We start from the raw sequence: 18,404 nt of genomic DNA, 5'->3' as shown, positions 1-18,404 counted from the left end.
CTTGGTGGAAAAGACAGTGTGAGGAAATGGAAAAGTGTCTGAAGAAAGGAGAGGTAGGCGAGTTATACGCCAAAGTTAGTTGCGGCAAAAGGTGACGAGCCATGAAAAATTAAGGCTGAAGATGGGAAGATACTATCCGAGCATGAAGAAATATATAATGGATGGAAGGAATTCATGGAGGATCTGTAGGTCTGTTGCCTTGTCTAAAATTAAGGCTACATATGAGAGGATGCTAACCCAGCGAGAAGACGTACATCTACATCTACATCTACAAATTACCCTGCGAGCCACCTCTAGGGTGTTTGGCAGGGGGTGATCAATCACCAGCATGCAGCATGCATTTGGACTCCCACATGCACACCACACCGTCCAAGAAACGTCCCGTATAATAACAAATTATACTACTATATGCTGTTAGAAATAGAATATAGAATAGAAATTCAGAAACATGCAGTAAGTTTTACATAGGTTAGTAGGCTACACTACAAGTCATGCAATCTATTTACGCGCTCCATTGCTGCCGTTATAATCTCTTATTGATCGTGGAAAAAATGACATTCGGAATCTGTCTGTTCTGCAATCTATCTCTCTTATTTTATTTATATGATCTGATCTTCCGTAGTACGTTGGCGTCCGCAAGATATGGTTAACTTCGTCAGAAAAGACACTGCTCTTGAATTTATCTAAAAGGTTTAGTCTATTTTTCAATCTACGGTCCGACAGAGATTCCCATCCGAGTTTATCTAAGAGGTCAGTTACACTAACAAGACTATCGTAACGACCTTTCACATACCTGGCAGCTCTTCTTTGCACGCGTTCTAACTCTGTTATTAAGCCTTTTTCATGAGGGTCCCAAACACTGGCAGCGTATTCCAAATGTGGTCTAACGAGGGAAAAGTAGCTAATTTCTCTCACTTTGTCGTCGCACTTTCCTAATATTCTTTTAACAAAACCCATTTTACGATTAGCTTGACCGGTTATTTCTCGAATATGTTTATTCCACGATAGATCATTATTGAGTCTAACCCCTAGATATTTCACAGATTCAACTGCCTTTAACTGCGCGCCCCGAATGACATAGTTACGCTGTAGGGAGTTATTCTTCTTCCAGAAATTCATTACGACGCATTTTTCCAAATTTAATTCTAACTGCCAAGCATCGCACCAAGCTTGGATAGCAGCAAGGTCATTCGTTAGTTCATCTATATCTTTGCTGGAACGAATTTCTCTGTAAACTACAGCGTCGTCTGCAAATAATCGTAACTTACTCTGCACTACTTCGCCAATGTCGTTTATATAAAGAAGGAATAGGAGTGGGCCAATGACACTACCCTGAGGAACGCCAGAAGTCACTCTAACCTCATTGGAGACTGCACCGTCTAATACTACTCTTTGGACGCGGTCGCTCAAAAATTCTCTAATCCAGGAAATGACATCTTCGTCTAGACCATAAGATTTCAGTTTTAATATTAACTTTCCGTGGGGTACTTTATCAAATGCCTTTTTGAAATCAAGAAAAATCGCGTCTACTGGAATGTTGTCTTCCCCGGAGACTAAAATATCGTGGGCGAAAAGCGCTAACTGAGTTTCGCAAGATCTGCTTTTCCTGAATCCATGTTGATTTCCCATTAATAAGTTTTGCGCGTCTAGGTGTTTCATTACCGAGCTGACTACGATGTGTTCAAGGACTTTGCAAGAGATGGACGTTAAAGATATCGGTCTGTAATTACGTACTAATTATACGTACAGAGTACATGGAAGGAATACGTGGAGGATCTGTATAATGAAAGGAACAGGCTGGTGAGATTGACTTTAGAGGAGGAAAGTGCAGTGGAGGAGGACAATCATGGACCGGGAAATTAGATGCGGAAATCGAGAGAGCCCTTGGTGATAAGAAGTCTAGGAAAGCAGTAGGCGTGGACAATATCCCGTGTGAGCTGAAGAATCTAGGGAGGGATAAAAAGAAAAGGTTTTTCGAACTAGTACGCAGGATCTATGAGGAGGGATGTTGGACGGAGGATTTCGTGAAGGCGGTTCTAATTCCGCTACCGAAAATGAAGAAAGGTGTGGAATGCGGAGTTTAAAGGACTATTATCGCACGCGGCGAAAGTGCACGGGCGAATGGAGGCTAGGGCAAACTAGTATTCGGGCGAAGATCAGTTTGGTGTTAGAAAAGGGAAGTCAACTCAGTAACGATAATGAGGTCCCTGGTATAAAATAACGTAGAATATGATCAGGACGTGAATGCCTGTTTCGCTGATTTAAAAAAACCATTTGATAGAGTGAACTGGGTAATGTTAATGGATATTCTCAAGAGAATAGGTTTAGATTGGAGGGATAGACTACTCATTCGTAATCTGTAGATGGTCCAGACTGCACAAGTGATGGTAGCGGACGGAGAAATGGGGTTTGGCAAGCATTGGCTGAGGACTGAGGCAAGGTATGTCCTCTATCGCCGCTGCCTTTTTACGTGTACGCAGAATAGAAGCGTGGGATGAGTTGGAAGATGGAGTAAAAGTGGGAGGAATGATGTTTAAATCAGTGAGGTTCGCGGATGTTCAGGTATTGATTAGCAAGTCAGCGAGGGGACTGCAGGCCCTAGTGGATGCGTTAGGCGAGCGGTGCGAGGAGTATGGGATGAGGATTATTCATTTGAAGACCAAGGTAACGCGGTTTTGTGGAGCATCGCGAGCGAGGAATGTGAGACCTAAAATAAAAGTAGGTAGGGAGAAACTTGAGCACGTAGATCGATTCAACTCAGTATTTTGGTAGCACAGAAGAGGAAAACTGATACAGAGGTAGGGTCATCAGGAAAAGAATTGCCCTAGCCAAGTTTATGAACAGGAAAGAGCTTATGAGAAGATCGTGATCAAAGAGTTAAAAGAAAAGGTTGGCGAAGAGTTTGATCTGGAGTGTAGCTCTTAACGGTGCGGAAACGTGGACATTAAGGATGGAGGACGAGAGAAGACTGGAGGCATTCGAGATGTGGGTATCCAGAGAAGGTGGAGTGGACGGAGAGGAAGAGGAACGATGACTTGCTGGACATGGTAGGGTGAGAGAGTAGAATGTTGGGTAAACGAGAGAGAGGAAGTTAAAGAATAGGATTTTTAGATAGGGTGAAAGGGAGTAGGCATTATTCTGAATAGGGTAGTTTCCTTCATCAAAAATAACGAAAAGCATTGATTACGATTTGTTACCCATCATTAGTGTATTCATAATGTGCAAATTATTTGCTTTTAGAAATACCAGTTTAGACGAATGGCAATGGTCAATTTTAACCGCATTTGAAAAAGGCCAGATTGGCGCCCATGCCATGCCACTCCACGTGACGTCACAGGGACACACACTTCAGGGAAACATCTCTTAATTAATAATCACCTATTAAAACTGCCTAGGGTCGGAAAGTTTCCTTCGCTTGATAAGGTATTAATAATCCTTATTTAAGCCAAGCGCTACCTGCTAGCAGGGTACTCTGCTACCTGCTAGCAACCTGCATCGCAGCGGCACACATATACTCGCCCCAAGGTCACCTCACACGGCGACAGCGGGAACCAGAATTACGTCACACGAGATTTTCTCTGCATTCATACTTAGCCCTCGCGTTTTCGCGCTCTTGAAATTTTTCACTTTTCATTTAATCGCGAAAAATAGACATCGTCATTTAAAAATCTAAAAGCATGAAATGCATACTCCAGGAGTAATAATCTTTCGATTTAGGCAATAAAAAAATAGGAAACCACCCTATTGTAGAAGGATGAGCTTCAAGAAAGGGGATTTTTCCAGAACTCTTCCCTCATACTCCATGGAAACCTACCTTTATCGGTAAAATGCTATTATAAATAACAGGATAATTTGTTATCAGTTGTTCGGCTCTCATAACGACTCGCTGAATTTCACGGTATGCTTGAAATTTATGTCGGGCAGAGCTCTTACAAAGAGACATCGCGAGAGTGATATTCGGGATCTGAATGCCGATGTTATTTTCTGGGACTATACAGGTGACGTAGAGAAAGTGTCCCGGCTTTCTTCCACTATGGCCCGGGTTCGAGAGATATTCTCATGTGAAGATTTTGCTGACCATGACTTCCCTTGAGTATTCGCCTCCCTTCAACTACCGTGGTGGCCGAGTGTTTGTATGTTCATGTACTATTTTCAGCCGCCTTTGGCCCACATCCAACAGAAACGACTTTTGTTATTCACATTTGGTGGCATTCCTTACCTATTCTTCCTAAGTATCTCATCCTTGAATTATTTAAGTTCCATAGCTTACGATAAGCTGCTTATCATATTTTTCCGTTAAAACACCATATGAATCGTATAACTCGCTTCCTTTGTGCTACCTGGGTGCTGTTGCCACACAGTATAGATGCATCGAATTCTGTGGAGTGTACAAGCCGCTAGTGGCATGAAAAATTGATGATCCACGCCCTTAATATGTTTCTGCATTCAAATCCTGTGTTTAACTTAAAAACAAACCAACGTACCTTAGGGGAGAAAATAACATTTAATTCTCTGAATGTGAAGCACTTATGTGTTAATTATTTTAAAATAAAATATTATTTTAGCCATGTTAACCATTTTTGTGTTCATATATTTTAATTTTCGAATTGAAGGCGGAAACACATGAAAATTTTCGAAAATATATGACTATAAATAAAATAAAATCGCGAAAATAGCCAGTCGTTCCATGGGCGTTGCTGCTGCCCTGCCCATATGTTGGGTACTCGCATATCGAAGCCCCCAACGTGGATCGTGGGGGACTTTCCAGATGAAAATAAAACTGGTTGAAAGTCAATCCAAAGCTATTAAGCTCAGGAAAAATATTCTGTCCCCTGTAGGGTCTTTCTCTAACTCAATAGCAAGTCTTATCGACGTTGCTACGTCGTTAGCTTATCGAAAATCTTAACTAACGACAATAGGGTAGTTTCCTTCATCGAAGAAAACGAAAGGCATTGATTGCGATTCGTTACCCACCATTAGTGTATTCATTATACACAAATTATTTGGTTTTAGAAATATCGGTTTAGACGAATGGCAATGGTCAATATTATCCTCATTTGAAAAAGGCCAGATTGGCGCCCATGCGATTCCACTCCACGTGACGTCACAGGGACCTAGTTTCTACAGAGAGGATAGGAGTTATACATCGTCTGAGGTTACCAATGCATGCAAGAGGCACAGAGCTCAGGGAAACTTGTATTAATAATAACCTCTATTAAAACTGGCTAAGGTCGGAAAGTTTTCTTCGTTTGATAAGGTATTAATAAACCTTTTATAAGCCAAGCGCTACCAGATAGCATGGTAGTCAGCTACCCGCTAGCATCCTGCGTCGTATCAGCGCTCAGAGCCTCTCCCAAGGTCACCGCATAAGGCGGGAGGGGGAACCAGAAATGCGTCACACGGACTTTTTCCCATCATTCCTACTTACGCGTCGCGTTTTCGCGCGCTTGAAAATTTTCACTTTTCATTTAATCGCGAAAAATAGATATCGTCATTTAAAAATTTAAAAGCGTGAAATACGTACTCCAGGAGTAATAATCTTTCGATTTAGGCAATAAAAAAATAATAGGAAACCACCCTATTGGTTTTATCTGCGCTTGCTTAACGATATTTTCTCGGTAGCACTAACGAAAAATGTCGATAGCTTATCCGGGCGCTTGAGAGCACGTCTTAAGCTTATCGACGCCCGCCATAACGTTTTTCGGTATCGGTTTTAAAGTTTTAATTCTGCTACAACAAAGCGATAAAGGTATATTTACTTGAAAAATTGTAGAAACACTTTTGCGAAGGAGGTGGAAAGCATTAAAACGTTTTGCAGTAATCAATGAGTATAAAAAGTGGCATCAGAGACAGTTTTTGCGGGGGAGTAAACATGCTGTTTGAAGTAGATTTAAGAAAGTTATTTATTTTGTGAAAATAGGGAAGTGCACTAGTGTTTCAAATGCACCAAACACATTTTTTAAATTAGAGTTCAGAATAACATAATGTCGTAAAACCACAGTTTAAATCCTAATAGTGAATACTTGATTCGAGATGACCGTCTGAAATATGGAAAAATTCAAAGGCCGCGAAAACGGGTGTCCATGTTGAATATTGGCCGTGACGTCACAAGGCAGTAGCAGAAGGCAGCTTCTACACCGTTTAGTTCTACCACTATTATTGCATAGAAAAATTACAGAATTTGAGGGTATCCGTTTTTTGCTGTCATAAAATATCTTCAGATTATATATGTGGCTGCTTCTCTTTTGAGTAAACGACTTCATCATTGCGTAATATATTAATATTCATTTACGTGTCAACTTCAAGTTTGGAAAGAGTAGTACGAATAGCACATTGAATCTTTAATAAATGCATGATGGCATTTATTTTTCGCTGGGTATATTTTGGCACAATGCCGTTTATCATGCCAAAACTTTTTTTGTAAGAACCGAGTCAAACTAATAAACCTATTTCAGACGTTTGCTGCAAGACTTATTCGTTGCGTATGTATTCACGCCGGCCGGAACGTTCGCCCTTCGCTACTAGAATCATGGGATGTTAGCCTTATTTCCGAGCTGGCTGGTTGTTGCAATGGTTCGCTGTCCAGGATGGGTTCAAGAAAAGATAATCTTGGTTGGGAGAAGGAAAATTCCAACGATTTATAAATGGTATGCCAAACTTTGATGTATTTATGGTTACTGAATTTTTGAATAAGGAGGACAGGTTCAACGCTCCATAGAAATGCGAGACGTTAAGGCTAACAAGGGGAGACCGCGTACCTTGCTGCATCTTTTTCAATTAGGGCGTTAGTTAGGCTGTAATTAATTAATTTTCATGCGTTACTTTTTAAAAGTTATATATATAAATTCAAAATATCCACAAATTCGTAATGTGTCGGTTGGGGTAGTGGTAGCGTGCACGAGTCAAAGGAGAGGTATTACCCGAAGGACCGTGGTTCAAGTCTCAGTCATGGCATTATTTTTTGTTGCCTTCATTGTGATCATACGGCGTCTAGTTTATCATTAATTATAATTGCAGCAATCATTGACATGAGACAATTTTTTTATCGTCATTATGGCGTTTAGGTATTTTAGCAGTGTCATTACAAACGCCGAGATACGATGACTACAAGGGTTGGTGTGCGCTAAAATGTTAATTTTTTCTTTGCTTATACTGACCAACTTCCACATTAAAAATGAAAACCACTCTTGCAAGAGCACATACCATTAAAGGCTCGCGGCAAGCAACAATATGCGTACAGGCATAATTAATCGGAACACAAAGCGAATATAAAATGCCATATATCTCGAACACTTGTAATTCACATTACTCCAAAGGGAGTTTACTTACTCAGTACATACCTCAGTACCTTGTACTCAGTACCTACCAGTTTACCTCAGTAGCAGTGCTAAAAGAACCATTCTGAAATATAATTTCAACTAACAAATAGGATGAAATAAAAGTTGATAACCCTGGACCGGGCGCGCTGGCGTATAAAATACGTCAATCTTTGAAAACCAAGGATTTCGACATTGTACGTACATTCTGGGCTATAATGGTCTCGTGTATTCCTACAATGTACTTTGACTGCCTATATTGCGAGTTTTCAAAGTTCGAGGTATTGTAGCTATTTTTTTAGATCAGCAAGATGAACCCGTCACCAGTGGAGTACAAATTACGCCGCGCGACCTGCCGTGTACCTTTATATCTGTATCACCTATAAATGTACTAATTTCAACAAATAAAGATTAACTTTAACAAAAATCGTTTGCTATCATATATGCACATATCATGGGCAAAGTACGCATTTTGCTCGGTCGTGTAAAAAAACAGTCGCGCCATAATTCTTTAACCAAACTACTTTCAGTTTATAAATTACGTAGGTCTACGCGGAAGATGCTATATTTTGACTCAACACACTTTCTGATGTGACTGAGGTACCTATTAAGTAAATTATTATAATATCAATAACAATTTGATCTTACAATACCTTCAAATGATCTTCAAAACAGAATATCATCGATAGATAAGAGTCAGGAGCAGCCTTGAACCATTTATTCCGTATAGCTTGTGCTTAAGGCACGGGAATGAATATCTTCTCCAGGCTTTTGTTTCGACGTCGAGATGAAATTTGGAACAAAAAATCATTTATAATTCTATTTTGAATTCATGTTTTCGGTACTAGACGACATTTTTAGGAAGCCAACTCCACCGATTCCCGAAACTCTCGCCGCGCTAAAGAAGGCCACGGAATACAGCGATACTCCACTGGTGACTACTGCCTTGTGACGTCACATCTCAATCAAGATGGAGGCACTGTGTTTCAGCGCAACATGAAATTTTCCGACTTTCAAAACGTTTTAAAGTGCATACCCCAGATGCAGAAAATAAAAGTGACCATACTAATGTTTCTTTTTTAGGCTAAACTTTCAAATTCAGCAATAAAAAAAAATTAGTGCACTTCCCTATTAGTGTGAAAATAATATTTACACATTCCAATTATGGTGCTTCGATTATTTTTAGTCAGTAGTTTCTTTCAGCTCGATTGATGGGACTTCATTTTTTAGGTAGGGAGCTAATCACTCTTGAGGAAAGAGCAAATGTAATCAAGCATCTAGTGAAGAGAAGACGACTTAGGAATACTCAGAATCCTAATTTTTGAAGAATTTTTAATTCGGAACAACCTTTTGAATAAACCCCGATATGGCCATAACACTGACGGATCTTTGACACCTTTTTTTGGCTGGCTAAAGCCACCGTTCACGAAAAAAATAACGGTTTCCCTCTTTTACTCAGAACTCATTTGTCGTCACTTTTAACTTTTGCAATGCTGTTAAACTAAGTCCCAACGAAAAATATGCCTGTGTTTTGATGGGTACATGCATACACTTATTTTAGTATCATTTGCAGTTGCTGATTGCAGTGATTTTCTATGCCTAATTGTGGCTACCAACGATTAACCTTTGCTACGTTTTGCTTTTGCGTTAGTTTAATCAGTAGTTCGATGCCTCAACATGGTGAGTGACTATGAAAATATTTATATTACTTCCTTAAATGCACATTTTTTCTGTTTACTTTATCTTGCTTATCTTCCCTAACAACACATGGACATCCGACGGATGTCCGTCGGATATCCAAGGCGGATATCCAAGTTGCGGATGGGCCACGGATATCCGAAGGAAATCCGGCGATATCCGTCGGACATCCGTCGGATATCCATAAGTCACAAAATCCGATATCCATAGGACGTCCGCTTCCGGATATTAATACAATTTTTTGCATATTGTTGCAAGAATATACATCAAAAAGATTCCTGCACATGATAGACAACCTTATCAAGATGGAAGGAGTCTTCATGTCCCAAATCTGATAGCTAATGTCCCAAAATCCGATATCCATAGGACATCCCCTTCCGGATATTAATACCATTTTTTGCATATTGTTGCAAGAATATGCACCAAAAAGATTCCTGCACATGATAGACAACCTTATCAAGGTGGAAGGAGTCTTCATGTCCCAAATCCGATAGTTAATGTCCCAAAATCCGATATCCATAGGACGTCCCCTTCCGGATATTAATACCATTTTTTGCATATTGTTGCAAGAATATGCACCAAAAAGATTCCTGCACATGATAGACAACCTTATCAAGGTGGAAGGAGTCTTCATGTCCCAAATCCGATAGTTAATGTCCCAAAATCCGATATCCACAGGACGTCCCCTTCCGGATATTAATACCATTTTTTGCATATTGTTGCAAGAATATACACCAAATAGATTCCTTCATTCGAATGATTAATGCTTTAACTAGTGACTACTGATCAAATAAAAAGAAACAAAATTGCATTAAAAAACTATTTAATATTTCTTATTTTGTCATTTTTAAGGCCTTTTTACATGATTTGAGTTATTGCATTCAAGCAAACTGACTTTCAAAATTAATGTTACCTCTTGGGAATTGGATCAATTTAAATTTAGTGATTCCAAGAGTTCGAATGGAACAGGTTATACCCTGAAAGTTCCGAAAAATGATTTCCAAGGAAGATCGTAACATCTCATGCTTTGAGATTTCAATGGTTTGAAGAATCACATCAACAATGGCATTGTTTATAGGTAAAATGTATACACCCAAGCTTCCAACTATGCCTAATAATAAATCTGAGATGATACAATTTCTGGGTTTGCATTTCCGTATCAATGAATAAATTCAACCTTGTAAAGTGACCTTAATGAAAAATTATAGCAAACAATAGTTAAGAATGATTACCACTTGGTTACAGTTGAATATTGACAAGAACCAGATAAAACAATCTTTTGATTCATCATATAAATTTCAGCTTATAAAATTAACAAAAATGGCACTTCTCTGTGAACAAATACAACATGCATGGCTTTAAAAGACAAAATTATTAAACATACATAAGTTATAACATGGAAACAAATTTCATGCTTACATTGGCACAAAATAAACTGTCCATATAGATAAAACCAATGAATTCACTATCTCTGAACTCCAAAACACTTATGACTAAGTAAATACAGTGCGAAAACATGTGAGCAGAGCAATGCTTTGTAGATTATTTTCACGGAATGCACAATAGTCTAAAATGAGATAAACAACGAAATAATAAACACCTGAGTAAGAGGAATGACAAAGTATTTCTATTCCAACGTTAACTTTTTTAACACACAATCATGGTTAGGCACACACGAGTTAATGTACAGTGTAAACATGCCTTCAGGAAGAATGTGGATCAATAGGAGAACTTGCAAGGATTTTGTACAGGCAATTTAACTCATGCATCGTATAGAACAACAGAAATCTTTAAAATGTACACTTCTCTTTAACCTGAGTGACGCATATTAACTGAACAATAGCGCCCTGAAAATAATGAAATCGTTTTACGGCATTAATGACGCGTGACGTCATATATGCCGTTCCGTGGCATGGTAACCAGGCATAACAAAGTGTTTATCAGTTCGAGACGCTGGAAAGTGGATTTACCTTGAGATATACATCTCCTGCGCTGAAGTACAAGTTTAAAGAAGTACGCTATCTGTTTTTATTTTACACTTAAGAGAATTATCGGCATGGAAGCTGGATATATTCGTGCGGAGTCCGGAAATCTGCCCGAAGTCGATTCTCCCATAATGATGGAGTACTTAATGAGCTGTGACAAGTAAACATCAGCTGAAATACGAAATGTAAAGGCTTTGCGGTAAGTATTTTATGTTATTTACAAGATAAATGAATATATAAATTGTTTTCAAGTGAATTCTGTTGCACTAGGTCGTCATTATTAGCAAAATTGTGATAATACATGTGACCTTTTCGCAATGTTTACATTACGAATCTCTATTTCAGATCTATGAGAAAAGAATACATTGAGAGGGCGACTTGACGTGTGCCATTACAAAGATCTAATAATTTATGCCGGGTGAAGTGTTTTTCTGGAACGTAAAGTTACGGCCAAAAATTATAATGCCACCATGGTGTTCGACGAAGCGTCGAAGACGATTTTGAGCATTGTCTGTCACGATTGCACAGCGTCGTCGGGTAATTATAATGCATCGGCGTAATGATTCATTAGTACTAGTTATTAACTAATTCATGCATATCTTTATTAGTAGCTGTGACCACAGTTACCCATACAGCACAAACGGTCTCAATCTGGCATATAGGTCGTGTATTTCACGTGTTTTATCTCGTGTAAAAACCGTTATTACCCGAGTAAAAGCGGAATAAATCTGGTGTATATATGGTCTTATGTCCGCCACAAACCGGATAATACACGTGTATGCTCAAGGAACCCAATAACGGGACCGTTGTAGTTATTCCTTTCTCCACCAGGATTAGGGTTTCTTGTTGATGACCGGAAAATGGCAGTGACCACGCAAACGGCGGCACATTACTAATTCTAAACAGGTAATAAGACATAGTCAACATATTCGTTCAAAATTTTCATTTATTGTGTCAATAAAAGGTTCCTCTGTATAAAATAATTCATCAGGAAATACGTACAGGATAAAACACTAGTGGGGATGATATGACAAAAAAAGTGGTGACGATGTGAAAAATAATGTGAATGACATAATGGATACAGCGAATACGATATGATGGATGGATCTTATAAGTACTGCCAAATAGTTAATAAAACCACAAAACCTTGGTAAAACCGCAAGTAGTTTCACTGAGCACAAGCACACCAGGATAAAGAGAATTAGCGAATTTGTTGATGTTGTCGTTGTCGTCTCGTGCTTCCAGTTCGAGTCACACAAGTTATATCGTTACGTGATTGTTTTCCCAGCGTTCAATTCGCGTGGTGCGAGGCATTGACGGAAGTAATTCGAAATTACTGAGAATTTTAAATTGACAAGCATCATTCTAGTTGCAATAAATGGTTAACTCGTTTGTATTTCGACAGGAGCATATATGTAATCATATTAAATTTACACCCATAAAATATATGCCGCAAGATGATTCGTAAAATTATTTAACTAGATTTCGTTGGGAAAATTTTGCTGGTACTAAGGTGGACGACTTAATTCAATCATCTGTCCTGAAACTTTAATCATGTTCGGATTGCTGCTCATCTTAGCATCTGCTCACACACGTACTTTGCTTCATATTTTTTGTATATAAGGGTCAAGGGAGTTGGACCAAATTTACACAGCATTAACACGTGTAAAAATGGGCGAAATCTCGACTTATTCCTTACACCAAATTTCGACTCAATATACACGAGTAAATTTCTCCCTGTGCTGTATGGGTTAATGGCTTAATAAGTACCTTTATGTTATGATGTTTATTTGTAATGGTTTCAAGTAACTCTTAAATTTATTGTAATTTCATCAAAGTTTAGACGTATACTGACGTTTTTATAGACGAAATATGCAAGTAGAATCGATGGTAATATGTAAAATAATAATTTGTAAAAAATAAAATGTGAATTATTTTTCTGGCATATGACTAATGATGCAATGTTTACCACTTCATGTTTTAAGGGGGATGTAAGCATGCCTTCCTTGGCTTTCCTAGTGTGGCACCACAACAAGAGCTTAGAGCCTTCCCCAACTGAAGTTAAGTGCTATTGGCGCAAACCACCTTTGTCTGGTGTGAGAAACCAACTCCTTATGGCCACTGATCTAGGAAATTTGAAGCCTGTGGACCCAATTCTTGGAATTGGTGATTTCAAGGACCGGGTATAGATGGACTGCAGGGAAAATAACGATCAATGTGTTCTGTTGGCTTACAACTCTCCCTCTCACTCCCTTGAGCAGTTGGACTTATTTTATTTGGGCGTTTTATTTAAAACTCAAAATTTGACCCATAAGCTCTATGAGGATTCAGCTGACAGGTTTTCGGAGTTAATACCGCGTAGATTCATCTCTGCAGACGACAGTTTCACCGGCATTACAGCAGGCTTCTTCAGGTCAATGAAGTGGAGATCCGTGGTATCGCCCGTCTCCCGTCGGAGGCCGGTGCAAGAAGCCTACTGCAATGCCGGCGAAATTGTCGTCTGCAGAGATGAATCTACGGGGTAGTAACTCCGAAAACCTGTCTGCTGAATCCTCACCACACCGCGAAAGCCTACACAAGGAGCTCTGTGAGGACTTTATTCAATTAGCTAAGTCAAAAATGACCCTGCCCCTTTGTTTACAAGCATCATGATTGACTGTTGGGCGGGCATCATGTCGCCTGTGGCATAAGTTGAGGTATGCACGATTGGGTGCCTCAATGATTTATACAGAGGCTAACTGTAAGATGGATGGTGGTGGTGCCCTTGCAGAGATGCTGTTGGGTGCTCGACCCTTTAAAATCACAGGGCCAATGAAGAGGGGGAAAGACCTAGAAGGTGATGTAATTAAGTCATTAAGACGAGAGTTGGGTGTTAGTTTTGAAAATACAGGACTTTTATTGAAAGCTGAACTCCCTGAATTTGTGGCATCGCCTGATTAGTTCTGAATATGTGGTAAAGGTGAAGTGTCCCACATCTGAACTATGCAAGAATTATATTAGCAAATGTGGGAAAGTGGGCGGTAGATGCCATGCACAACTGCAACTCCAAATGTTGTTTTATGGGAAGGAAATAGGAATATTGTGCGTTGCTGACCCTAAGTACGAAGTCATTTCCAAAATTGAAATTAAAATTGTCAATTATTATACAAATTTAGCGAAGACACTGGTTGACTGGGCCAGAGAACTCTGGAGAAAAAATATATTCCTACTGTTAATTAAAGCCCTTTGATTTCAATAAAATGTTTTAATGGATTTTACTTTACAATTTCTTTTAAAACCTTAATCCATTTAAATTTCACCAGAAGTCAACTGTCTATGTTAACAACCTATCTCTGTATTCCATAATTGGAATGGTTGGATTATGGATGGCAAAATTTAAGTAATGTGAATATGAAAATATGAGTTACCTGAGAAAATATGAGGTGCTTCTAAACTTATGGTAAAATACTGATTTCAGAGGTTTGTAGAATGTTTTTATTGCTTTTATTTACAAGTATTGCTATAATAATAGACAAGCTCTCACTGACTCATTAAATTGCAATAACTAATCACACTTCTTAATTATCTTATTTTATAAATTTATCAATCCTGCAGCTATTTTATTGACATAAATTTTACGCAATTTTTCTGACAATTTGCCATTTAAGTTACATTTCATTACCATATAAGGCTCCGCTGCCCTCCCCAAAACTCCGCCCGTGCACCTTTTCCCCGTTAGTGCCGCCCAGAGTCCAGGAGGAAGCGGCCGGAACGGCGGCCCCCGCTGCAGTACTACCTCGGAGTACTCGGAACGGCATATATGACGTCAGACCCATGGAAACAACCACGCCCCCTTTCGAACGCCGTTTTTCGCGCCATTGGATTTTCGACAACTTTGAGAATTTTTATCTCGGGAACGAAGCGTTACCTAGCCCTCGGGTTTTTTGCGTTGTGCAAGATTCAACGTCCTCTATCTCCCCTATTTTTTCCAAAAAATGTGCAAGTTCTCCATTATCTTCATCAACCTCCTCGTTACCATTTCCGGGGATTACATATGGTACATTTGCACCTCCTTGGGCTCTTCATGCTCCTGCAGTAGCTATAGAATTTTTCTCTTCCTAGTTACGGGGCGGTCTGGAGAGACTGGAATGTTCTGATCCCGGCATTCACACTGTTGTTTTTATCCTCGAAGGACCTCACGTCATTTTCCAGAAGATGTATTTTTCTGCATCCTCTTCTAACTGTAAGGCATTAGCGAATATATTACTAAAGACACAAATCAATACCTAAATGATAATGATCGGAGAGAGTTAATTGATGGCTATGTCCTGAACTGCTCATTAATTACTATAATTCTTCGACATATTCTCAATAGTTATTCATTTGTGAGAAAACCCCTTCATATACGAGTTCATTGAGATAGAGAATAATACTTAAATGCCATAAAGAACAGCTAAGAAATGGATTCTACTGCGAGAACTGATATTTAAACTTAATCGGTCTGAATGGATTGTATTTTATCACACAAAGATCATACAAAATATTAATTACACTGAGAAATAAATTAGTCCTGAAAGGCTAGATACACACAAGTTCGTTGGTTTACTATCGAATAGAGAAAAATTTTCCGTTTACTTACATTTAAATGGTCAGTAAACAGTAGATGGGTCAATGCTGACAAACTGTATTCTTCTAATCCCTTTTTGCCAGTCTCCACTGCAAAAAAGGGATCATTTTCCTCTTCCATGGCGTACGTCAACGTAAATTTGCTTGTAAAATAAGATTTTACAGCACAGCTAAATTCACAAAGTCAAAAATACAGTACCTACGAATGTGTACACAACTTCAGTGGCGATGGCTGTGGGCGCTGTAAGTCACATGTTATATAAGATGGCCGCCGGTCGTTATGGCGCAAGTTTCGAAATACGATTTTCCAAGTCCAAGTCTATTTCTCGAGGTTGTTTTCCTCAGTTCCCAGTTTGCAGCTGTCTCCTGGGCGTTTCGTTTAGTAATAATGCAGGCAGATTAGTTTATCACGTTTTACAGATTAAAAGAGTCATGGCATAATAATACTTGACAGGGAATTAGGGGATAGGGATATGGGAAGGGTTGAGGGCACATCTGGGGAGGCGGTGTTTTGGTTTCAGCGGAGGTTCGTAGTCCCAAAGATTTTTTAACAGTGCATTATTTGTTTTATCAAATGTAAGGGCAAATTTTTCTAGAGCAGATTTTAGTTTCGCTAGAATAGAAATACGATTTTTAATCCGTTATTATTAGATAAGTACGTAATATAATGGTTTCAACGAAAAATATAATAATTATCATTGTGGAGGAAATGTGGAGGAAAAGTGTAGATGCTATAATCACCAATTCCAATCTATAGGTGCTTATATTCGACAGAAAACCCATATTAATAATGAGCGAAAACCAAAACTTGCAGGAAAAACTTCGAATGCCAATTCGAATAATTTTTGCATTCAGAGTTGCTATTTGTATTCAGTTAGTTTTCATCAATGAATTTGCTGTAACTGCATTGGTATTGTGCAAATCTGAATGCAATAATGGTTACAATTGTATATTATTGTTATTAAAGCTCTGTAACAGAATATCCTATGATCATCCCATTCGGACATTTTTCGGATCATCCGGCTTCGGATATCCGTGGGAGATCCGACGGATATCCTGATTGCCGGCGGACCTAGATAGGACATAGCGGACCTGAAACGGATATCCGGTGTTGTTAGGGTTCGCTTTGCGTAGAATATAATTATAAGTAACAACAACACCAACAACATTAACACTTCCGTAATCTTTACTCAAGAAATTGACACTAAAAAGCGTTAAGTATGTGACACAAGTTCACAATCACGATACTCGCGATGATTCCTTCCATGACATCCGCGTAATCTCGGTATTTTTTATCAGCGAATTGATTTCAAACATCCCAAAATATGATGAAAGGGTCAATAAGTTTTTCTAATTGAATAACTACCACTGCGGAAGTGGTGGACTAGTGGCGGAAATAAAGCAAACGATGTAAACAAGCCGTGGCTGAAGATGCACTCCGAAATCTACATTGTTACAATACTAATACAAATTATTTTTGTCACTACTATAATCACGAGAGTAAAATTATTATAGGCGCAGGTGAACGAGTAAGTAGCTGACAAAGTCCTCTTCAAGATAATTATACTTGAAAATTACGATACATAATGCACCAAAAGTTACCGATATTCTTCCTTCGACGAATCCTTGAATATACACGCTTATTTACACTAATTTCCCTCTTATTTTATTTCGTTCTTCATGGAAATATATTACGACACATCATAAAAACAGGAAATAAATCCACTACTAAAATCATACTCATACCAGACGGCGCAGAATCCTCCATAACGAATTAGATACGGAGGATTCTGTGCCGTCTGGGATCATTTTTCTCCCTCATTTATTATTCTTTTCCAAATCGACCGGTGCGTTCTTTAGCAGCTTCTTGTATATTTATGGTGTCTATTTATCGTTTATTAGTTACCGTAGTTAGGCACTGCTTCTTGATGCTACCGAACGAATAAATCTAGGCATTGTGATTGGTTGAAAATTCTAGCCTCACTCGCAGGCGCCGATGGTGTATTGTTTGCTATCGACGAGCCGTGGACTTGTTTTGCAACGACGAGCTGTCGTTAACGTGAGATACAGAAACACACTTTCGATAAGAGGGTGTCGTTGCAAGAGAGGACTTTCGTTAACAACCCGTTAACAACAATTCGTTAACGAGTTAGAGAAAGAGACGTTACTGGTCAGTACGTTAAATTAGTTGTAACATTCAATGGTACTCATTTTAAAATATTATAAATCCATATACTTTTGTAATACCTACCTGAGTTTAAAATATATGACCGCAAGAAACAGAGTAGCCACGTATAACAGCGTGCTGTTTTCAAAATACTTCTGATTCCCGTCCATTCTCCCTTGCCACTTTCTGAGTGTTCGAATCAAGGCGTCTCTTTGCAGACTGCCAAAGATTGCCAGTTACGAGTTCCGAGATAGCAGATATCGAAAATCGATGGCGAAATGATCAACGATGGAGATACAGTAACCCAACAATCAATTTAAGAAGAAACTCGTGGTATCACATTTTTTTCTTCGAAAACTCTGGAACTTAGGTAGGCGGTTTTGCGATGGTACGAATTTTAAGGAATAGAAAAGCTACAGCTCTTTGACCATGTTCTTTACCTATTTCATCCACGATTATGGAAGATTTTGGCTCACATATGTCTGGTTTTGCAACGCAAAATGGTTTTTTAAGTTAAATTTGAGATATATAGACAGTTATATTGTACGCGTCTATAAATCATCTAAGCTTTCTAATATTAGTTAGGGTATGAATATTTTCTATTCCCTTAATTTTGTCCGGATCTGGTCTGTT

General features: G+C 38.8%; 1 protein-coding gene across 4 annotated transcripts in view; it reads right to left on the bottom strand.

Moving 5' to 3' along the window:
• Nucleotides 1–17,980, bottom strand: part of LOC124161049 — a 49,092-nt gene extending 31,112 nt beyond the window's left edge. For all 4 annotated transcript variants that reach the window (XR_006865307.1, XR_006865308.1, XM_046537209.1 and 1 more), the window contains exon 1: nt 17,856–17,980. Coding sequence is in view for 2 of the 4 variants with exons in the window: in XM_046537209.1 (XP_046393165.1) it covers nt 17,856–17,941 (86 nt within the window). In the remaining 2 variants the exon portion in view is untranslated. The remainder of the gene's footprint in view (nt 1–17,855) is intronic.
• Nucleotides 17,981–18,404: the final 424 nt, after the last annotated feature.

The sequence above is a fragment of the Ischnura elegans genome, chromosome 6 (genome assembly GCF_921293095.1).
Source record: "Ischnura elegans chromosome 6, ioIscEleg1.1, whole genome shotgun sequence".
NCBI lineage: Eukaryota > Metazoa > Arthropoda > Insecta > Odonata > Coenagrionidae > Ischnura > Ischnura elegans.
Note: the sequence above shows the minus strand (reverse complement) of the source record. Positions and strands in the feature narration are given on the sequence as shown.